Raw genomic sequence first — 24538 nt, 5'->3', positions numbered from 1 at the left:
AGCAGGCCTGTTGGACATCGTCGTTCATCCCTACTGTAGTCCAATAACTGCTTTGTATCAAGCTTCGAAGGGTGAATAAACGCCTTGGAGTGAGCCAATCCTGAATAGGGTGATAAGTGTAATTGTACGGTCTCTTCAGGTACTTGACTTGAGTCCAGTGAATTTTTAGTGGGGCTTGCAAAATGAAATGTATCACACTCTACCTGACAAATGAAAAGTCCTGTGAAGACGAATTGACAACGTAAGTGCTCCAAAATGTACGAAAACGATTTGAAGACAGGTACTTACGGATTTAGGATTATGTGATCGAGGTAGGGGTTATTTTCACTATTTTATTAACATTATTGAAGGATGTGAACTCCAGGAAAGTCTTTGATTTATATTTCTGTTGAATGAATTGAATTTATATTTGATTCTAATTGTTGTACAGGTAGAGGATTTATATTATTGTAAAGGATTATTACCTGACTGAACGAAATTAAAAAGGATCAGTGTCTGTCTCAGAATGAAGGAGTCATAAAAATTTTATTATAAATGAAGTATATCATCTTTTTTATGTAAATTTTCAGATATGGAAATTGCCAATTAATATGTATAATATGCAAATATTGTTTTAGTGATTAGTTTGAGAAACAATTTCAATATTCTGGATCCATTGTCGCCCGCGCAACTCTAGATAATTTTAAATACTAAAAAAAAGAAACTACTCTCATCTGAGAGTTGTTTTATTTTTTTCCATTTTCTCTTCATTTTTGTCTTTATATTTTTGTATATCGTTGACATTTTACTTGGACTGAACTAATTGCTGATTATTTCATTCATTTATTTATAAAATCTCTATTTGTGTATATTTAGAGATAAATAGAGATTTTATCGAGTGTGCATGATACAAATCAAAAATGAAACAATTCGTGGACACAACACTCCAAAAAAGGAGGGCAAACCGCGGACACGTGTTTCTGGATATTGGCCTCATGATGCACACTCGATAAAATCTCTATTTGTATTTATATCCTGGACCCGGATGTCACGCAGGTAGCTATAGCAGGTAGAAACCATAAAATTTTTACTGATTGTGTATTAAGGAATTGAAATGAAACTTGGGAAATTTCGTCTCTGAAAATATAAGTGATAATGGAAAGTTTCTCTATCATTATTTTTTCCTAAGGATTAGTCAAACTACACTCTCAAACGGTTACCAAGTAGAAAAAACTTACCTGAAGAAACAAGACCCATTTTATTCCAGGCAGTCACTACTCAAAACACTTTTAAATTTTTTTTCAATACTGAATCGGTCGTTAGATGAATCAAATCTGTATGGTTCCCTCCATGCCCCCTCCCGGATGGAGTGCCCTGAAGTAGGAGCTTCCCCCCATTTATTTAGCGAGGAGAATCTACTACCCCACTCCATCCACCCCCGCTCTCCGAGCGGTCTTCAACTTACTGATGGGCACTTCAGCAAGATTGACATCTGACCTCTTTTGGTCGAAAGTCAGCCTTTAGGTGCTATTCTTTCGCGATCGGTAAAAATTGTTTTGTCATGACTATTCCTGACTGAATTTTTGCATGGGGGCCCCCAAAAACTAACCGGCGGCTATTGTTATTAATGTCGAGCGTTCCTCAGTGAGTCTAAGGATTCTAGAATCGCGGTCGATTTGTTCTGATGTTGTTCAGGTCATCGGTGTCATCTTATAGGAAATGGAAACACTGAGAAATCTCTCAGGGCTGCCAACACAGATCTTTTGTTTACTCAGCGAATGCTCATGTTATTGAGGGAATATATCTTAGAAATGCAATGGAGATAGTCGACTTTACTATGACGTTGAAAACAGAAAGTACCCAATGATTCCATTCTCTTTTTCAATATTTTTACTATTTATGGCCTAAATATCAAAGGATTTAAGAACCTAACCTCAAATTTAAAAAAATAAAAAACCAACATGATGAAGGTATCAACGGAACATGAAAAAGAACATCTTTTTTCAACTGCAGAAAATTAACTTAAAAAGCTTAATCATAATCATATAAAAAATATTTGTTCACCATGGATTCATTGAATATGAATAAGTCGCATCCGTCTATCGTGTCTGTATGTCTGAATGCTTTAAACTCAAAAACCAAGGGAGTGGGTCAAGAAAAAAATTCATGTGTATAACTCAACATCGTTTTCTGTAACTTAGTTGTATTTTTGTTGGGCCATGCTTTACACTGACAGAAATTATTATATAGTAGCGAACCACCAGGTCTCCGCCTGGTGCGATCGCTGCTAATAATAAAGTGCTATAGGGCGAAGCGTGGCCTTTGACGCGCTATTTATAGGCATGCGCCTTCGGCTCCCCGGCCGGTACCGTCTCAACCGCTTTGTCCCTGCATTTGAAATCTGTAATATCTTCTAAAATGTTCATTTTAATTACATGCTGTAAAAGGCCATATATATCAAATGCACAATGTATTCAAGGTACTTGGTTTAATGCTGTATTGCTAAAAAGTGCTTTGTCAATAAGTCATTATTTCTCGAGGATGAAAAATAGTTATTGGGGTTATCCCTGAGAGATTAACATATACCATCGAGTACCTTTTTGTAGACTTTTTTAAGGTTTACAATACTGTAGTATTGCGTTTGCAATTCAAGCGCAGAAAACTGTGTTTATTATATATGATGGAATTGGCCGATAGCTGACGTATTCAACAAACATTTCACTAAACGATTTTTCAAAAACGCCACACGTGTTTCGCCATACAATGGCTTATTCAGGCGTGTCTTTACTGTGTTTATTTACGACATCACATTAGAAACCTCTTAAATTACCAGTGTTTCCTATATTATGCATGTTATATACGTTATAAACCTTCCTCTATCACTCCATCTATTATCTATCTATTAAAAAAACCCGCATCAAAATCCGTTGCGTAGTGTTAAAAAGCATACAAAATTAGGCAGCGGGAAGCGATTAAAATCTACAGTATCCATGAATATATATTTTTATTATATGATAAAATAACTGGAATAAACTTAACTAATTAATAATTACATATCAACAATACTTTCTGATAGTATGAAACATAAACATTACACTTTTTAATGAGAGTAATTTTTGTGAAGAAAACATTACGGTTTTATTCTTATATTGTCACTCACAATCTTGATTAAAAGGTGTTGAAAAAATGAAATTTCAGCTCATAATAAAATATTAGTAACTCCAGATGAAAAATATCAAAATAAAAGTTTTTAAATGGGATGGCAATTTGGCAGAAAAGGCTACTCATCTGGCGGTAATGGAGTAGAAGTACATCTGTGTTCTGCTTATCTAACCACCACCAAAACTTATAAACAATATACACTCGCTTGCCTTTCTTGCGTTTTAAAAGTTTGAAATTCTCAAATATTTCTGATACGTTTCCATTAATCCAGTTATCCATGTGCAGTATAATTTTTTGTAAAGCTTCTAAATCAAGTAATACGGTAATTAGATTTTCAGATACTTGCGACAAATTGATTCGTAGTATCTGAAAATAAAAATAACAATTCCATATTAATACAATACTATTAAAAAATAAAAAAAAATTGCCGTAATATACATTCCATAAACATCGTGTTCTCATAAGAATATCATAATTTCAGGTCTCCACCAGTCATTTGTTATATTTTTATGTTATACGTTATATTTTTTTTGTCAAAAAAACTTTTGAATATTTTCCTGAATTTAAAGTAAAAGCAGTGAAGCAGTAAATTGTCTATATTAAGTAGTGTCTAATGAAATAGCTCTCATCTATTCAGTGGGGCCCAAAAATTCAATCGTTATTTATACGCCAAGTAACAGAAATAACTATTTTATAGTTTAAATTTCAAAAAAAAAACATCCACATCATACGTAAATGTATGATTATACGTGCAAATTATTATTTAGAGAAACTTAAAATAACTTAAGAAATTGACAAACGTGAAAAACCAAAATTAGATATTCTATAGATAAGTGTTTATCGGATAGTGCTGCGGATAGTCGCCTTCATCGATAATTGTAGTTGAGGTGTCAATTGATTGATAATTTCACACAGAGTAATTTACGATCCAAACCAGAATTTTTCAAAAACTATATACAGGGTGGGGTACCCCATACGACCCGGTTTCTGTGAAACACATTACTGATTTCTCCGAGAATTTCTCCATTTCATTATATGCCTGTTGATAGAGGCTGCAAAAGGAGTCTACAGGGTGACTCAAAAAAGTGTGACATATCGAAGTTGTGTTTTTTTGAAAGAAACACTCTGTATTTCGTAACACTTTTGAACAGATCAGGAAAATATAATATGATTTCATAGGACGTACTATGTATAGTTCAAGTAAACGATATAGTACAACCTACCTTCCAACAGCTCCCCTTTAATAATATTGTTAGGGAGCTGATTAATTTCGTTATTCAATAATCCGGGTTGAACCGCACTTGAAGCTGAACACAGCAAGCATAGAGACTTGGGGGCAAGGGAGATTGCGACCTCGTCCTTGAGTCATCTAAGTATAATTCCAAGTGATTCTTGAAAATGGCTCCAAAGCAGGAGCCGAAACGTCGAAAAGATGAAAATTACAGACGCGGTTCAACTCGTACAACATTATATTAAATTACTGACCACGAAAAACTATCCAAACACACACACACAAATATATATATATATATATATATATATATATATATATATATATATATACCGGTCTATCGGTTGGTCGATCCGACCAACCGATAGACCGGTTTTGGGGTGATTGCCCCATCATCAGTACCGGGCATGGTCTCTTCTGAACGGTTTGAACCGTCTGAGTATCACGACCAAAGAAATATAATTCCATTATTATATAGTGATGTGAATCCTCATTTTTTCCGTACTCCAGATCACCAGAATAGATGGTCTGATAATGTATGGGGGCGAGTTATATGACCATAATTTTTTGATGGAATCTTGAATGGTCCAAATTTTTCACAACTTTTACAAGATGATCTGCCTGAGCTTCGGGACTATATGCCGCAAAATATCAAACAACTGATGTGTTTACAATTGGATGGAGCTCTGGCACTTTTCAAATTCAGTGTAAGATAGTTTTTGAAATGTGCTTTTCGAATAAATGGATTGGTAGGGGAGGACCACAAAATTGGTCAGCGAGATCGCCAGGTTTGCTTTGCCTCGATATTTTCCCAAGGGGATACATGAAGAATGAGATTTACGACACTCCCCCATACACACTGAAAAATATGAAGGAGAGAATGAGAGCTGCTTTTCGAAATAATAATGAATGTTGAGCAGTCTTTCATAAAGAGAATGGATCTGTTTATTCAACAGGATGGTCCTTATTTCGAGCACCTATTCTGAATTTTCTGAATAAATTTGTGTTCAATATTTTGTTGTTGTATTGGTTGAATAATAAAAAAATTGTATAGTCTGTTTAATGAACTACTGTCAGAATAGAAATGTAAATGATAAATTAATTTTTGTGAACTGTAAATTTATGTGATGTATGAAGTATAACAACTGTCAATGAGAATTCTGTGAGCAAATCAAATGTCGTTTCAAAACTATCTTGATTCAAACAATGCATTGAAATAAGAACTACTATTTGTAAAAGGCAATATCTGAAAAACTATTTAGGTTAGGTATAGAGAACCCCGACATGAAATGGAAGATAATTGAATTTTATATTGTTCAGATCGAAAGAATACAGGGTGTTCTATTTGGAATAGCAAAGTTATCTTTGTTAGAAAATATAAAAAGTGACAATGACTTTTGAACATTCTATATGATATTGAAAAACAGGTTTTATCGAAATCTATAGCCAAAAACCTGTGTGAATAACCGGACTGTGTTATTCACAGTCCGATATTATTTAGTTTCCAATTGTACCTAGCAAAAAAAATCAATAACCCCAGAACGGTTTTAGGAAGGTAAAGAGTACCTCTAATAAAATCATAGTACTTTTTCCGACCTATTCAAAATTGTAACAATATACAGGGTGTTCCATTCAAAAAAACACAATTTCAGTATGCTTCGAGGATTGAAAAAAACGATGTTATGAGAGGGACTACTTTGAAGGGGACAAAATTAAATTGATGAATGAATTAATATTCTTTGAGAAAAATCAAAATTCACCTTACTTTTTCAACAGACAGTGTATATTCAGTTTGATAACTTCTGTTCACATTAATATGTGAGTTTTATTATTAGTGCACCTATTGTGAGGTCAATTTCAACAGATAAACAGAAATACGTCTTTGAAAAAATTGACAGGTTGTTACGATATGATGTCATTTTCTCCGGAGAACTAGTTCGTTAATGAAATATTTGTATAATCAGGAACACATCATGTGAAAGTAATGAAATGTTTACAGAAATATATAAGTGTGAATTTGGTTTACCTGTAACTTTGAGAAGCGCCGTAAAAGGACAGGATTGAAGTGTAATTCAGAACAGTCTTTTTCGTAAGAACAAAGACTTATTTTCAATACAGCAGTATTCAGACTCATCAATAATTGGTCCAAAGAGCAGTTTGGCAGGTTTGGTCCACAACCCATACCGAATTCGTCAAGTCTTGGTAAACATTTATGTAGCGAAGCCAGTAGTTCGTCGACCAATTTCACACTAAAAATAAAAATATAGAATTAGCAGCTGCTCTCAACTGAGAATGACGACTCCCCTCAAGAAGAGATCATCTGATCGTTAGCTCACTCAGACTATGATTATAAAAAATAAACGGTTCCGGAGAGTTGATTCTGCTACCTTGATAGAAGCCTTCACTACAATTTTGTGTAGTAATTGTGCACTCCCGATTCACTTTTGTGACTCAGGACCAAAAAAACTTTTTCAATTCTGTAGACGGAGGCAGATTGTAGTATCTGAAACGTTAACATAAGTTTATGTATAATTCTTCAGTTTTTTCTGATAGTCAAAATTAATAGATACGACAAATAAAACATTTTTCTTTGTAAAAAATACTTTGAATCTACGCAGTAACTTATTAGAGTGAACTTGAAAGTTTGCCTTTTCTACATGTGTATAAAGTTCTCCATTGATTTTTTTTTATTGTGGTAAGTTGACATACCCGAGGAAGGCTGATAAAAATTTTGGAAGTGTACTGTAGCACCAGATAGCCACGCGTGAAACATTGAACTGCTTCTAAACTAGAATGTGACACACGAGAAACGTCGAATGTGGTTTTTCTGACTGATCCCACTATTGCTGTGCTGAAAATGGTAAGACTCACAAGGTTGGTTGAATTAGGCAAAAGTTGCAAATTTGGGAGGACGATACAAATCATTTTCCACATCGCAACTATCAATGATAGTTTTTGAAATATTCGCAAGAAACCTAATTTGTTGGATTTTGATTGTTGGTTCAGCGGAGAGAAACGATTCATAGTTTCATGTCCATTATCACCGGATGTGAATCAATTTTCAATGAAACGTTTCGTTCATCGAGGTTTTTTTTGGAAAACGGGTGTATAGTGTTTTTCATCCACTATCATAACAAATTCAGCAATGTATCACAACACATGTATTTTTGACGTTTCTTTTCGGAAAATCATCTTGTTATACCATTTCCAATCAGAAGTACCTCGAAAGGAAAGCGAACTGAAATTCGAAGACATACGTTAGCTCCAAATATCTCTATAAAATTTGCATTTTTTCGAGTATACAATTAATGTTTAGAAAATAAATTTATATAGAATGACTACTGTTTTGTGGAAAATAAAAATGTTGAGGGAAAGTTTTAGAAAGTTGTTTAATGTAATGCAGATGTACGTACCTTTCTGTCCTGGCTCAAGAAAACATTGTAAATTTGATAAAATGTTCTCATCAACATTTCGCAGGTTTAGAAAAATTTTTTTGGTGTTTCCTTCAGTTTCAATTTGCGGACAAGTGCGGTTTCACAAACGACTGATTCAAGTGGAGAACTGAGAAATATCAGAGAGTGATGGACTACGTCCTTCAAAAAAAAGTTGACAAGAAATAAATACAGACCATACAAAGTAATGAAAATTCACAATTTGCATTCATTAGACTACGACAGGAGGAAAATATTTTTTTGTAGGCGACTACTCAGATAATTTCGAGGGGATAATGAAATTTATATTGAAATTTTGTGGGGTGACGAGAGTAGATGGACAAATAACGGATGGTTTTTCAGAAATATCCATTATTTCATGAGGTGGAAATTTCCAAAAGAGATGGAGAGTTAGTTGATTTTTGACATTGACATCTTTTGATAATATTGTTGGATTGGAAGATATTCTGAAAAAGTGACGTAATAATACTACTGTAAGAGCAAATATGTATTTTAGAAACGATGAATGACAATTTTAACTTTCAATGAGATACCGTGTGTGACTTTGATGATATTGTTCGAATTGTTATATTTTTTTAAGGACAAAACACAAGCACTACAGGAAAATCCTTAAGGCGCTTTTAAAACGGTGCCTGTGCGAAAGTAGTGATTCACATTGGATTTGAATCGCTGGAGATTAAATCTATTTGGAAAAACGTTCTCAAGTAGTTTATTCCACATAAACGCCGTTCTCCAAATGAAAGAGTTCTTAAACAATATATATCAATTGGAGTTTTTTTTGCGATTTGTTTTTTTTATTCGTAGTTAAATACTATCAAAAACTTCGAAATTCAATTCTAAGTTGTTAACGTTTCAATGTAGGTTACGTTAACGTGAAAAAAGTTACTATATCATAACTGTTCTTTGGAAATGAGTTCATCCGAAAGCGAAAAGATTGAGAATCCTTTCGCTTTCGAAGAAAGATACTGAAAATATTCTACGAGTAGATAATCTCCGCATCGTACAGAATTCAGGTGGACGAGTAGGTTACTTCCTAGTTGTGTCAATTGAGAACATTGAGCATTCAATATGAATTCTATTTTTTATTCGTTTTCAATTATTATCTAATAGCTGCATAATGACGTAATTTCATTTGACTATTTCATTACGTTCATTCTTCACGCAATATTTTGTAGACTGGTCAAGACTAAAATTGAACCACTATTGGGATCAGCTGTGAGCAGCAAGGGAAATAATACTCAAAAGATTTGTCAATGTCTCTTGATTCTGAATACATCTATTTGAAATTAAACTATTATTAGACTCACCGTAGTTGATGTGACATTTTCGCTGGCATTTTGAATGTGCGAGGATCAGGATAAATGAACAGACTCTTCAGATTATTGTTCTCCTCCAAATGTTGCAACAGCTGAATAAATGCTCTCAAACAAAGTTGGCATGAAGTGTCTAAAGTCACTTTTGCATTTTTTAGATTCCTTCCAAATAAACTAGTGAACCACCTAGCTTCATCAAGTTTTCCAGGTGTGAACGAAAACTTTATAAATGGCCAAAATCTGGAAAAATCGAACTTGTATTTATAATTGAAAAAATAATGGAGAATGATGGTAAAATCTCAATACATTCGTTCATTCTTATAATGTTTTCATCAAATACATCATGCAATTTCGGTGGGGATAATATCAATTGAATCACTAATTTCGGAAACTTCCTCATCTTTTCCCTCGTTGGGAGAGGATGACTTGTCCATTAGTTAGTGTTTAGGAAATACTTCAGTTACATAGAATTATTAAGCTGGCTCCCATATTTCCAAAACATCAATTTTTACCAAGGAATGTGAACTTTCACGGTTGGAGATAACCACGTCAAATATATTTTCCGAGTTATTGACCAGGGCCCAGGGCCTACAGTTTTTTGTGACTGACCTTTCATATACAAAAGATCAAAAACCATTTTGAATATAAAAATACGTCTAGATTACTTTCCTCCATAAATGATATATTTGTTGTTTATAGTAAAATATGTACAAAACATGATTTTGAAAAAATGTTTTCATTGAATTTTAATTTTTCCGTTGAAGTAATACTCAATACCTACTATGAAATACCAAGAAAATATAGAATATCATGTTATCATTTGTTATAAATCTGAATTCGTACATGAAATTGTCATTTCCTGTCGCCTCTACCTATAATGGCTAATAAATCCTGCTGGAAAATTCAAATCCTAAAGTACCGTTTATTTATAAATCATTTGATACTGAAACAGATTTGGGAAAAAAAAATTTGAAATTATTCGATAAATGGCCAGAAATCATTTTCTCTGGAGTCATTCGAAAACTGAAAGATAGGGAGGTCGTAAGGGAAACTTTTCAATTTATATAGTTGAGATTGTCGGTATGTCATCAAACGGTAATAGAGATTAAAAATTAGATGTAGGCATATTGAATGCTTTTAGAGAACTCATTTAGGAAACACTTTGCTGTGAGATATTTGCTGGACAATTTACAAAATCGCAACATGTTTTCCACTATACAACAGCTTCTTCAGGCTTGTTAATATTCATATAAACCCATAATTTGGAGTATATAACTTTTTCAAACCACAATGACTAATAACTTCACATGAGTTTACACATAAACTTATCAGAAACTTACCTAGGATGAAAATATGTTTCCCTCCACGTTCTACAGGCCAAAGAAGCATTTCTTCTGTCCTTAGCGTCCAGCTTAATGAAAATTTTTGTCAACACTACGGAAGGTAGGTGAGCCCAACCACTGAATTGTTCTATCTCCTTAGGTTTCTTAACTGTGAAAATGAGAGTTGGTAAATTATAATAATTATACTAGAAGTAATACATATTTCAAGTTTTTCTCGTGTTTCCTCATATGATGTATTTTTTTCTTCCGAAAATAGGAAATAAAAGATTATAGATCATAAAAATGTTGTAGAACTGTGACAAATCAAAAATAAGGATACTTGGAATCTTGTACAAATGGTGGAAGAATAGCTATGAAATTCGGATAAAAGAAGCAACAGTTTAGCGAGTACCTGGTTATTACTTCCCCAATGATTCATACAGACTATGCCTATATAGTCTGTATAGTGAAGTATTCAAAAATTATTTCATAGCATTTCAAATGTATCGGTCATGAGGTAGGTACTCCAAATAGATGAAAATGTCTACATTTTATTTCAAAAATCATGAATAGGGAAATCGAGTTTTCGAACTATTTACCAACGGCATTTGGACATTGAAACTAAATCGGATAAAAATAGAAAAGCGGGTTGAAAATCCAGTACTTCCACTGGATAGGTTAGGTTAAAAGTGAGTGGGTCTATTCGACGCTCCACCGCAACGCGCAAGGGATTATTGTGGCTCACACCCATTCACACTCGACCAAAGAAACCCAGCTTCTTAGCGAAGCCGATTAGTCTGTATGGTGAGTGGTCTTTCAGGTCAGATGGTAAGACTACGGCTCTGCCGAACTCTAGAAACCTGATTCGGTTCCCAGCAGGGCAGGCACAAAGTATGTGCTCCGCTGTTTCATTTTCCAAACAGAGGCGACACACACTGTCTTCCGACAGTCCGATTCTCTGAATATGATGATTCAAATGACAGTGACCTGTAAGCAGGCCTGTTGGACATCGTAGTTCATCCCTACTGTAGTCCAACAACTGCTTTGTATCAAGCTTCGAAGGGTGAATGAACGCCTTGGTGTGAGCCAATCCTGGATAGGGCCATAGATGTAATTGTATGGTCTCTTCAGGAACTTGACATAAGTCGAGTAAATTTTTTAGTGGAGCCGCTTGCAAAATGAAATGTATCACACTCTACCTGACTCTTGGAAAGTCCTGTGGAGACGAATTGACAACGTAAGTGCTCCAAAATGTACGAGAACGGTTTGAAGACAGGTACTTACGGATTTAGGGTTACTGGAGCATTCTACCTTTATACGTTTGAATAATTTGCTTTATTTCAATTTTCAAATTTGTTTTAGTGAATATTTCACATTCAATAAAGTATAAAATGTTTATATTCATTTTCAATCATTGGATATGGTAGAAAATGGTTGATTTGGAATAAATATTAATCACTAGTCAGAAGAGAAAATATCCACCACTGGTGTGAAGAGAAATATCCACTGGATTATGGTTTTGAAAATCAATTCTTGCATCGAGATTTAAGTGACAATAAAGATGTACTTTCTTTATTCGCAACTTAAGAATAGGTAAAAGTTTCTATTTTCTGGAAATACTTCCTTGAGAGAGTTAAGGGGTATTTTCACTATTTCATTAACATTATTGAAAGATAGATATGAACTCGAAAAGACTTCTGATTTATAATTCGGTTGAATGAATTGAAATTTCTGATGATTAGGATTTATATTATTGTAAAGGATTATTACCTGACTCTGAACGGAATTGAAAGGTTTCATAAAGTACACCTCACGATTTGATCTCCACAAACTTTATTTGAAAAATAAAATTTGTAGAGATCAAATCGTGAGGTGTAGTTTATGAAATTACTATGGACCTTCATCAAGTAACGGGATCAGTGTCTTTCTCAGTATGTAGGAGTGATATCATTCATTTAATATCAATGAATACTTTATTATAAATGAAGTATTTTCATTCATATTATAAATAATGTATTTTTTCGTATCAATTTTCAATAATTGAAATTTTCATTTGATGGTAGGATAAAAATATTCGGCACTGGTGCATTGCAAATATTCTTTTGAACAAAGTACTAAAAAATCCTGCCAGAATATATTTTATAATTTCATAATTCAGGATGCTTTGCCGCCCGCGGGGGTACAAATAGATGAATACTTTATCGGAAATGGTTCTATTTTGTTGAATGAAAAGTTCATTACAATGATCACCTTCATATGAATGTATGACATTTGTCAAACCAAAAAAAACATACATGTTGAACTGTCTTTCCATTATAAGCAGAGAAGTAGAGCAGAGTTTTGATTTTTTGACTGAGAGACCCCGTTAATCCAGTTTACTGTACATTTCTCCAGTCGCTAAGATTCTCAACTATATATATATATATATATATATATATATATATATATATATATATATATATATACAAAGTATTTCATTTTTTCAAAGCTCTATATGCTTTAGGTGGATAGAAATATGTTGAATCACTCTGAACTAAAATAAAGGAATTCCAAAAAATATTTAATTCGGTTTTCTGTTGATTTTCACCATGATCCGAAGCCTTGATCAACAGAACATGAGCGATCAAACGGCAGTGATATCAATGAAACTCATCATTATTAAGTATATTTATCTGATTATTTCCCTCAATGCATATAAAACGATGAAACAGGTAATTATTAGGCAGCGTTTTTTGACTTTATATCGTTTACTATTTCTGCCACTCGCTCTAAGGTGTCAGAAATTCATCAAATTATTATATATTCAAGACATTTGCTTAGTAAATTTTGAAAAATTATTATTTTGCAGATTTTAACCGATTAAACTTGGTGCACTTGGGATGTTACCCTCGAATGTTGATGAGAAAGATTCATCAACAAGAGATGATACAACCTTGTTTTTAGAAACCATACAATTTTCATTGATTGTGTATTAAGGAATTGAAATGAAATTTCGGAAATTTCGTTTCTGAAAATATAAGTGATAATGTAATAATTTTTTCCCAAGGATTAGTCAAACTACACTCTCAAACGGATATCAAGTGGAAAAAAACTTACCTGAAGAAGTAAGACCCATTTTTATTCCAGACAGTCACTATTTAAAACACGCTTTCAAAATATTTTCTCAATACTGAATCGGTCGTTAGATGAATCAAATCTGACCTGGTTCAGTTCATCGGTGGCATCTTATAGGAAATGGAAACACTGAGAAATCTCTCAGGGCTGCCAACACAGATCTTTTGTTTGCCCAGCGAACGCTTATGTTATTAAGGGAATATATCCTAGAAATGCAATGGGGTCGACTTTACTATGACCTTGAAAACAGAAAGTACCCAATGATTCTATTATCTTTTTCAAGAAAACCAGTGTAACATTTTTATTCTTTCTGGCCTAAATATCAAAGGTCCCAGAGGATTTGAGAACCTAACTTCAAATAAAAAAAAAATGAAAACCAACATGATGTATGTATCGTCGTAGGTAATCCAGAGCATCGTTTTTCAACTGCAGAAAAAATAACCTAAGCTTCATCATGATCATATAAAAAACATTAGTTCACCAAGGATTCATTGAATATGAGTAAGTTGGCGGTACTTCCCTTGCATATTCCCTTTTATTCCAGACAGTCACTATTTAAAACACGCTTTCAAAATATTTTCTCAATACTGAATCGGTCGTTAGATGAATCAAATCTGACCTGGTTCAGTTCATCAGTGGCATCTTATAGGACATGGAAACACTGAGAAATCTCTCAGGGCTGCCAACACAGATCTTTTGTTTGCTCAGCGAACGCTTATGTTATTGAGGGAATATATCCTAGAAATCCAATGGGGTCGACTTTACTATGACCTTGATTCCATGATTCCATTTTCTTTTTCAAGAAAACCAGTGTAACATTTTTACTCTTTCTGGCCTAAATATCAAAGGTCCCAGAGGATTTGAGAACCTAACTTCAAATAAAAAATAAAAATGAAAACCAACATGATGTATGTATCAATGAAATAACAGAACATGAAAAAGAACGTCGTAGGTAATCCAGAGCATCGTTTTTCATTTACAGAAAAAATAACCTAGGCTTCATCATGATCATATAGAAAATATTTGTTCACCAAGGATTCATTGAATATGAGTAAGTTGGCAGTACTTCCTTTGCATATATTTCATCGAAAATGGTGCTATGCTGATACCAAATATATATACAAACGCGTGCGATCGCTGCTAATCATAAAGTGCTATAGGTCGAAGCGCGGCTTTCGACGCGTTATTTATAGCTACGCGCCGTCAGCCCCCCGACCAGTTCCGCCGCAACCGCTATATCCCTGCATTTTGAATCTAATATCTTCTAAAATATTCATTCAAATAACATGCTGAAAAGGGCCATATTGATCTATATTAAATGCACATTGTATTCAAGGTACTCAATTGGATAAGGATTATTGCTGTATTCCTTGAAATTTCTTCGTAAATAAGTCATCATTTTTCGAGGATAAAAAAATGGTTATTGTGGGTATCTCTGAGAGATAGACACATACCATCACGAACTTTCTTGTAGACCTTTTTAAGGTGTACAATACTGTAGTACCTTTTTTTAATCTATCTCGTAGGGTTCAGACACCGTTTGCAATGTAACCGGAAAAATGTGTTTTCTGCAGATCATTATTAACGAAGTTGCGGCTGAGTGCACCATTTTTTTTTCTGCAACCCTAGGCTGGCGCCATTACCATCTCGCCCACATATACTCAAAAGGATCATATTTACGAAAATGAACAATGACTTGGGAAATCAGTATTGTTTCAAAATGTTGTGGTGGGTACTCACATTTTTTCCATACCTCACTACTTGTGAAACTGTGACAAAAGAAGAAATTTTGCAATTTCTGTATCTATATGGATACATTGATAACAATTCTCTCGTGGATTCTGGATCGGCTATGTGTAGTTTATGAGAAAAATGTAATCTTGCCGTTGATGGTACAATGAATTCATATGCTCTGAGTTTGATTCAAAGACCAAGATATGTAATCGCTCAAAAAGTGTTTACGATTCAGGGTAAATGGAAAAAAAACATATATCAAATGATAGTTTTCCTCAAGCATCTGCCAAAATGTAGCTTCATGCTGAGAAAACATTCAGTTCACGGGAAAATATTTCCAATTATACCTAACTATATCGCAGGTACAAAGAAGACATCCATTCCACCGAGACTGCATAGGTAATGGAGTGTATCGATCTGAATTTGATGGCTCCAGGACAATTTTAGCTTATGCTTATCCACCTGTGAATGATGCATGTAGAGAAATTCATCTAGACAAGGACGAATCGTGAGATCTTGATAGAAACGTAGGTAAGAATTTTCTCAAGACCCTAACACACGAAATTGGGCATGAACTTAGATTGGGAGATAGCGGTGAAGAAACTTCCACTATATTTCCTTGGTACCTACAAAAAACAATCAAATTAGGAAGAGATGACGAAATTGCATTTGAATGGCCGACGTACCACCACCACAGTAAAAATAAGTCAGCGTTCTACTTCAACAATAAAAACATCAACGACAAATACTCCTCAAATAACAAAAGAAAACATCCGACACCCCTCAAACTGAAATAAAATAACTTTATTATGTGAAAATTCCAGATTTTATGTTTTTGGCAAAAGCTTCTGAAGTTCCAAATCACAGACTACATGTAGGTTACAACAAATATTTATGGAAGCTGGATTTGAATGAGATGTTGATACCTGCGAAACCTGAGAACTTCGATCCTTTCTGGGATTTGTCACTCCCATACCACAAAGAACAGGCCAATTGAGTTTATCTCAATGCCACAGTTTTTGTCATTCATTTCAAAAGATTCTCTTCAACAGAAAGATTTAGAGGCAAGTTGAATGTTGCCATCGAATTTCCTCTAGATGGATTAGATATGAACAATTATGCAGCAGATCTTGTTATAGTCTATATGCATTTATACTGACAGTGGGTCTACTTACAGCGGACATTATACAGCAGACTGCAGGCATCCTTACTCTGGTACGTGGCATGAAAACAATGATTCACACGTGTCACCAAATTCACCAAAATCGTTTTTGAGTGGAGATGCATACATCCTCTTTAATGAAAAGACGGAAACGATTTCCCACCTTTGAGCGTTTTGAAATTTTATTTTTGAACTGTTGATTTTAATGTTATAACAATGTTGACTTCCCTAAATTCGTTGAATATAAACGTTTTTTATTCTCATGCTCTCCACTAAAATTGTCAAGTGACAGTATCCACACACGTCTCTGTATCTCTAAAAATTAGCAAATTCAGTTTCCTCGTTCCGGAGACGTCCCTAATGTTTTTCGAACGGTGTATTTTGACGCATCGCGTATACGTTACTAATTGGGATCAGACACACACACACATTCATACCCGGTATACGTTCCTGATTGAAATCGCACATTGAAACGTTAGATCACTTCATCGTTAAAGTGTCATGTATATATAGTAAACAATGTATTTCAAGACACCCTGTACATTTTTCCAGTTTTATTTACTCACATCTAAGATTGTTTATTCTTAGGCATGATGATGCTAACTGACTGAAGGCGCTTTAGGGGGTCTTCAAATATCCTAAGTGCTTTTCAATTATCTGTCCATAATTTTTTCAATTTTGAGGATGGGACAGTATCTGAACCACGAATCCAACCACCATCAATCGACAAAAAGAGGAATCATCAAGACTCTATTAGACCGTGCTTTTGGGCTCTGTAATACAAAGGAAGGTCTCGAGAAGGAACTAGACATCATCAAAAATGATCTTCAGCGGAATGGATACTCCAAAGCGATGGTAAAAAAGACTTTGGCTAAAAGACAGCAGGAGCCTCGCAAGGAAGAGAAGCCGTCACAACCAGTGCTTGCACTTCCCTACATCAGAGGATTATCGGAGAGGATAAGAAGAATTGGTTCCAAGTACAACATTAGAACCTGTTTCAGATCCGGTAACACCATCCGTAGCAACCTCACGAAAACCAGGCCCCCAAACGCGGACTACGATTCCAAGAATTGCATTTATCGGATACCCTGTGAGTGCGGAAAATCCTATATTGGTGAAACTAAGAGGCCATTGAATGTTCGCATTTCCAAGGACAAGAAGCACACACAGCGAGGAGAAACCAGCAAATCAGGAATAGCAGACCATGTTTGGACCCATCATCACAACATCGAGTGGTCCCAAGCTGAGATCTTGCACAGAGAGGAACATTGGTTCAGGAGAAAATTTAAGGAAGCCGCATACATGTTGTCCAACAACGTATTCAGCCAGGCCAGCGTAGATATACGAAACATATAGAAACCCATCATCAAACGAAAAATGACCAACTCCCGCCAAAACGGTCATCCCTCACGGAATCAGTGAAGCGGAAAATGGAAAGTAGAGAAAGTGAAAGTATTTCAACGACCTATAAAATAGTCATCTCTCGGAGGAATCAGTCCAGTTATCACCCGAAGACGATTGTAGATACCAACAATCGAAACGTCGTGAACTAACGTGATTTGGAATCTCTACACTTTATTTTTATTATTTTCTTTTTGCATTCCTTTAATTTTTATTTATTCAATTATTATATTTTTACTTGTAGGTAATTTCACTATCATTTCATTTCAGGTTTATTGTTGCTTAATATAATTGTTATTTTCAACTATTCTTTTTTAATTATTCTTTTTTACTTGTTTCAGGGATTTCAAATCATTTTATATAGTAGACAATGGAAGTCCGAACTAGTGAAATTCATCACGAAACATTGTCAATCACCTTCAAACAATTTTTTTATCGAAATCTGTATGGGTGACAAGAAAACAGTTTTCACTTTATCGATCTACCCAAGATAATATGAGAGTTGTCTGATTTTCATGAACGCACATTATATGGTTTCAATTCTACAAGGTGTTTTAAAGAGTGAGTCTGATTGTTGCAACAATTTTTTTTCTCGAAATCTGTATGGGTGACAAGAAAACGGTTTTCACTGTGTTTATCTATCCAAGATTTTATGAGAGTTGTGTGATTTTCATGAACGCACATCTTCTGGTTCCAATTCTACAAGGAATCTCATAAAATGAGTCTGATTGTTTCAATATTTTTGTTTTCGAAATCTGTTCGGGTGACAACAAAACTGTTATCACTACGTCAATTTACCCAAGATTCCATAAGACTTTTGCGATTTTTATGCACGCACATCATCTGATTTCAATTCTACAAGTGGTTTTAAAAAGATAGTCTGATCGTTTCAACAATTTTATTCTCGAAATCCGTATGGGTGACAAGAAAACTGTTTCCACTGTGTTGATCGACCCAAGATTTTATAAGAGTTGTGTGATTTTCATGAATACAAGGAATCTCAAAAAATGAGTCCGATAGTTTCAACAATTTTTTTTCCAAATCTGTTTAGATGACAAGAAAACTGTTATAACCAAGTTAATCTACTCAAGAAACTATGGAAGTTGTGTGATTCTGATGGACGCACATCATCGGACATCATTTCTATATGGGGTATTGGAAAGTAAGTCTAATATTTTTTCCAATTTTATTATTCCCTAAATCTGTATTGTTGATGAGAAAACAATTATCAACGCGTCAATCTACTCAAGATTCTATTAAAAAATTAAACACCAAATAGTCCTAATAATTCCACGTTCAACCTATAGTGAATAGGTATTTCCAGCCACAGATATTAGTACGGGTGCTAATAATTTCGTATCCCAACCACAGATTTTTATTTTCCTCTACGTCAGCATGTATGGCCAGAAATCTTTGGATAACTTCACGCCAATATTTTTTGATGTGATTAAAGTGTCAAAAAGACCGTTTCAACCCATTATATTTTTTGCGAAATTTTCAATGTTTTTTCGAGACAAAAATGAACGCTTCATCGCATTATATTCTTGTAAAATTTTCGATACGCGTATCAAAAAATCGTAAATTACAAATGCAGCCAATTCGTCATCTCCTGATGATACCAACTTGGTTGAAATCATAATTGACAAATGATTGTACACTTCAAATAATACACACTGTAAACGGAGAGGATTGCATGTAGAAACGCTAGAAGCAGTTCTTTTATTTTTTTCATAAACTACACCTTACGATACCACATGAGTGGTATATTTCTCAAATAATGTTTGTGGAGATAGAATCCTAAGGTGTAGTTTATGAAATAACTATGGATCTTCATCAAGTAACGGCCGAATCAATCAGAAAATTTTCTGTTATGTGCACCTAGAAAGAAAGGAAGAGTTATTTTTTGAAATTGATTGCTTCCTTCCTTTCTTTGGAAGATTCCCACATTTTTTGTATCAAGATGGAAAACTGGAATGCCAAAAACTTTATTTCCCAAAAAAGATACTATTTCAATTTAAATAAGATGAGTTGGTTTCGATTTCATTTTGTTTTTGCATACTTCCATAAATATTTTCACGCAGGGTTAGCGATGACTATGAGGTGTTTGTTTAAAAATTGAGAACTTTCTCGAAGTTTACCAAGACATACCGCGATATTCCCACATTCGGAATAGAGAGAAGCGAATTCGAATAACTCGGTGTACCATGTGGACTAGAATTAATTGTCAACTAATTTAGAACACACTCATAAACGCATATTCGGCGCTGCTAGCATCAAAAGGAACACACACACACACACAGACCGAAGCTTATATGTTTGAATAACACTTATGCACACACGGCAATACCTAATGAAATTCCTGGCGGGATCATTGACAGCGAGAATTGGATTCAAGATTGAATTCACTTAATCAAAGGGAATTGGAATTGATTTGTTAAAATGCCGTGTGTGGTTGATTCTCTATTGGTCATGGAAGTGACGATTTAGGTAAAATTTCATTTCATTCGATTTGGAATTCCAAATATAATTTTGGTAGGTTATGAGGTTTGGTCAATTTGTCCTTCTTTTAAGAATTTAAAATTTGTAATCTCGAATATCAGCTATCTTTTTGAATATAGTTTGATGAATGAGATTCGAATTTCCCATGTGAGTAATTATCAAATTTGAAAGTAGAGATATATGAGGAAATACTTGATACTTGATGAAAATCCATAACTAACGTATTCAAAAAACATATCTTCACACACATGAAACGTATCTTCACACACATGAAGAAGCCATTATATGGCGAAACACGTATTGCGTTTTCGTAAAACTGTTTAGTGGAAATCTCACAATAAAGTGTTTTTTGAATATGAAAGTAGAGAAGATATTTTTTTGAATATTTTGCAAATTTTATTCAAAATGTATGCTTCACATTTCACTCTATCGTAAGGAGATATATATTGCTACGATTCAATTCACTTCAAAATTATAACTGTTGCATTTCTGATCTCATGAGATATATTCAGAATATTTTCATTTCCTACATGTATTATTGAGTAAAATTCAATCACATACGCCTATTACGAAAGATACAGAAGTGGCAAGGCTAGCAAGGGCTTGCTCCAGGGGAGGAAAATTCTATAGAACCTTCTAGTGGAGGATTTACTATCTATTTTGTACCAATAACGATATAAAGCACTGGATAAACTTACGATCCAACACCAGGCAGCGCTTATTCAATTCGCCAAGGTTTCATTAGTGGTGCAATAAAGAGGCCATCTATGGGATCAACAGAAGACTCAATTCCCGAATATTAAAGACAAACGAGGTTCCCAAAGGGAACAAACCTGAGAAGGCTTGTTCTTTTCAGTTCATGACATTCACTTACTTAGCCTCGCAGCACTGATGACATCATTGCGGGTCTGATGTTGGATCATAAGTTCATCGAGTTGCCTTGCAGTGAAAGTCAGGACGAATCTTGTTCGACGATCGATGTCAGAGTTGGCTTTGCAACGGAATACCTCAGGTAGTGTCGTTAATCCTTGATATTCAGGGATTAGGTTTTCGTCGATCCCACTATCTTCAAATAATGTAGTGGGCAGACGATATCGTCATGCATTGCGAATATGGTAATAAAGACCCTCAATGTTTCAAAAAGACGTATCAAAGAAAAAAGGCTCAGCATACGTCTGGTTAAATCAACTATAGTAAAGATTGAGAGATCAGGAATTCTACAACACCGAAGTCTTGGCAGGTGGAATATCTGGAAAAGTACTAGATCTCAGACTAACCTAGACCTGATCTTCAGGACAAAATGAAAACAAAAATCATTAATGCTGGTCAGACCCTTCTAGAAAAAACATGAGGGCTGATACCAAATGATGTATTAGCTATACTCATTGGTGGTTGAAACCATGATTACACAATTCGGAATATATGAAATAACATACATTAGCACAAGCAGTAGGAGGCTATTGGGTTGCAGCCTTCCTAACAAAAGTCACGAACAAAAACAAATATTTCGAAGAGATAATAGTATTCACTTAATTCAGCTGTAGCCATGTGTCGTGATGTTGAAGAAATGATTTCCTTTTTTCAAATTGATGTCAACTTGTTATCTAGTCAGTTTTATTGCTCAGTTCCATGAAACGGGTTAATTGTTGCGGTTGTCTGGTCGTCGTTGGTATTGACGTCACAGGTCATTTATCGAAAATTCATATGAAGAGTAAAAACTTGATTGCATAGATAGAATAAAACACACCTCACCGATTCAACCGATTAACTATAGAGAGATACGTACGTACAAGAAAATACGCAATAAGCTAATGAGTTTGCCATATTTTTTGGAGACGTCTAAGAAACGAACAAGTCAAAGGGCTGCCTTGCAGCCAAACAAAGGGCAGTGTCCGAGGTATGGCTGATCTCCAGATATCTCTACAAACACCCAAGCTTTCAAGTTAGTACGAATACATTCAAAAGTGTATGTTAATAATGTATGAAGGGATTTCAATCTTTACTTTGATCTAGTGGAATAGAAATATTTAATTTTTATGTTTTATACTCATTAATTATTTATCAATATCATTTTCTTCCTCAACTGTATCATTATTAGCATGTATCTACTTTCTGGTACAACTTGTTTTTAAATGATGAAAGTGCGAACCTCTAAAATTGGCCAATAAACATGGTCAACCACTTAGATCATCAAAACACCAAAAGTAGTAAAAATGGTGACTTGTGAATATCTTTTTCATAACTAGGAAAATATGCGACATATGTATATAGATTAAGCTAAATTACTGGCTTTTATATAAGGTGGCTTTTTTTAAAAATAATTGTATGTCAATTCAATATAACAAAAGATAATTAGATATTCACATGGTAATATAAAAACATTGAAAGCTGATTCTGAGGAAAATACTTCGTTGAGTTGACTAAGGTTGCTTTCAACTCAGTTCAGTAATTTTCCAAATAAACAAAACATTCAGGTTCTTATTATACACTCAGAAAATAATCTAAAAAGTTTAATTCAATAGAAAATTCAAATCTTCAGTGATGTATTTCCATGAAATATACTTGTATTTTCTTGAAAGAATTATGAAAAATTTCATAGTTATTTGGATTTGTTGTCAATTTTGTATCCATTTCTATCCCATTCATTTCCCTCTCATGAGTAGAAAATTACTTTGTTTGTTTTTTTTCTTTTTGAATACTTGCAAGTAATCACATGTTCTTGTGGTTTTTAACTGTTCATATATGTATTGTGATAAACCATCAGACATTTAATTCAGAAAAACGAATTAACATTATTATTATTATTTTTACTACCACCACTATACGAATGCACCACTATACGACATTAAATACCATTTTGTTATTTTTCTATCATTAAAATTGGATATATTCATATATAAATTTTGATTATTCGATCCTCGCAACAATAATTTGATGCTCTGGATGAATCTACTCGTGTATGTTCATGAACTCTAATTATCTGCTTATTCCCGGTATCCATCCGACATATACTATACAATACAATACTTCATCAAGGATCATTCAATTTAATGATCCACAATATCAATCATAATCGAACTTTGACGTAACTCAATTTAATAACTGCTATTAACAATAATATAAAATTACCCCCCGGAAATTACCATTAGTCTGTTTGGTTTTCATATGGGAATTTATTCTTTGCAAATTTATTAAAAATTCAAATGTATCGGGATGATTTGAAGCGCGCTATAACATTTTCTGGATGAATGGTAATTTGAGTTGATTAATTATTGTTTTATTTCATTGGATTCGGACAACCTCATTATCAAAATTTATGCCGTTTTGATGCTCTTCAAATGATTCTCAACCAAATTGGTTCATTTATTTCGGTTGATTTGTAATTGGAAATTATACATACGTACTAGTTTTTCATTATCCATCCCTCAGGAACAAAATTTGCAGAAAATTGATGATCCAGCAATGAAACTGGTTACAAAAATGAAACGGTTGTATTTTTATAAAATTTTTATGGGTTTGTCGGAAACAAAATATTTATCTGTGTGTTGCCGACGTTCATACTACCCCATCAAACTTGCCCATCGTCAAAAGCCAGATTCAACATGTCATTGAAAAAATATTATTGTTTACATTTATTTGCAGTCATTACTGAAAAAAGTATGTTGATTCAGTCAAAATAAACATTCCATCGTAATAAACTACTTGCACGTCTTGGTATGTTTGCCCGAATGCCATACAGATGTCTACATGAATACACATGCTGGATGGTTTTTGAAAATTCAGTTGGCGATCATATTTTTCTCAATGACAAAACACAAGCACTATATACAGGAAAAACCCATAAGGCGCTCTCAGAGCGGTGCCTGTGCAAATGTAGCGATTCACATTGGATTTGAATCGCTGGAGATTAAATCCATATGGAAAATGCTGAGGTATGTATAGTTTTCTGGTTCGGAACAGTGTTCCAAGCTTTTGAGAAGCAGCGACATTATTGTGCCAAGACATATTGGTCTCCATTTTAACCCCAAACAAACTTATCGAAGCAGAAAGCGGAATTATCAAATCTGACATTATTATATACGGTTCGGAGACATTTATCTTTTTGAAGAAAACCGATGCCTGGGTTTTTGTTGCATTGAATTGAACCTGGTTACTTTCATCCCAATTCG

General features: G+C 34.2%; 2 protein-coding genes across 2 annotated transcripts in view; one reads left to right on the top strand and one right to left on the bottom strand.

Annotated features, from left to right (window-relative positions):
- Positions 1–24538, top strand: part of heph (polypyrimidine tract-binding protein 1 heph) — an 862450-nt gene that overhangs the window by 98078 nt on the left and 739834 nt on the right. The gene's annotated exons all lie outside the window — the stretch shown is intronic.
- Positions 2970–13574, bottom strand: LOC141482456 (uncharacterized). Its single transcript, XM_074175777.1, has 5 exons — positions 13556–13574; positions 10478–10628; positions 9132–9377; positions 6399–6621; positions 2970–3507 (listed from the first exon to the last, which is right to left on the bottom strand). Exons 1-5 carry the CDS (start codon positions 13572–13574, stop codon positions 3148–3150), a joined length of 999 nt encoding a protein of 332 aa, XP_074031878.1. The 3' UTR covers positions 2970–3147.

This window comes from Leptinotarsa decemlineata, unplaced genomic scaffold, assembly GCF_025532065.1.
Source record: "Leptinotarsa decemlineata unplaced genomic scaffold, Ldec_3_MD MMD2_tig00001064_RagTag_RagTag, whole genome shotgun sequence".
Lineage (NCBI taxonomy): Eukaryota > Metazoa > Arthropoda > Insecta > Coleoptera > Chrysomelidae > Leptinotarsa > Leptinotarsa decemlineata.
The sequence above is the reverse complement of the archived record's forward strand: the minus strand, read 5'-3'. Positions and strand labels throughout refer to the sequence as shown.

Excerpts from the sequence above, each read along its gene's own strand:
- LOC141482456 (XM_074175777.1), bottom strand. Across the intron at positions 9,378-10,477 it reads GAAACATATTTTCATCCTAG|ATTTTGGCCATTTATAAAGT; the intron begins GTAAGTTTCTGA and ends CGATTTTTCCAG. Across the intron at positions 3,508-6,398 it reads GGCGCTTCTCAAAGTTACAG|ATACTACGAATCAATTTGTC; the intron begins GTAAACCAAATT and ends TTTTATTTTCAG.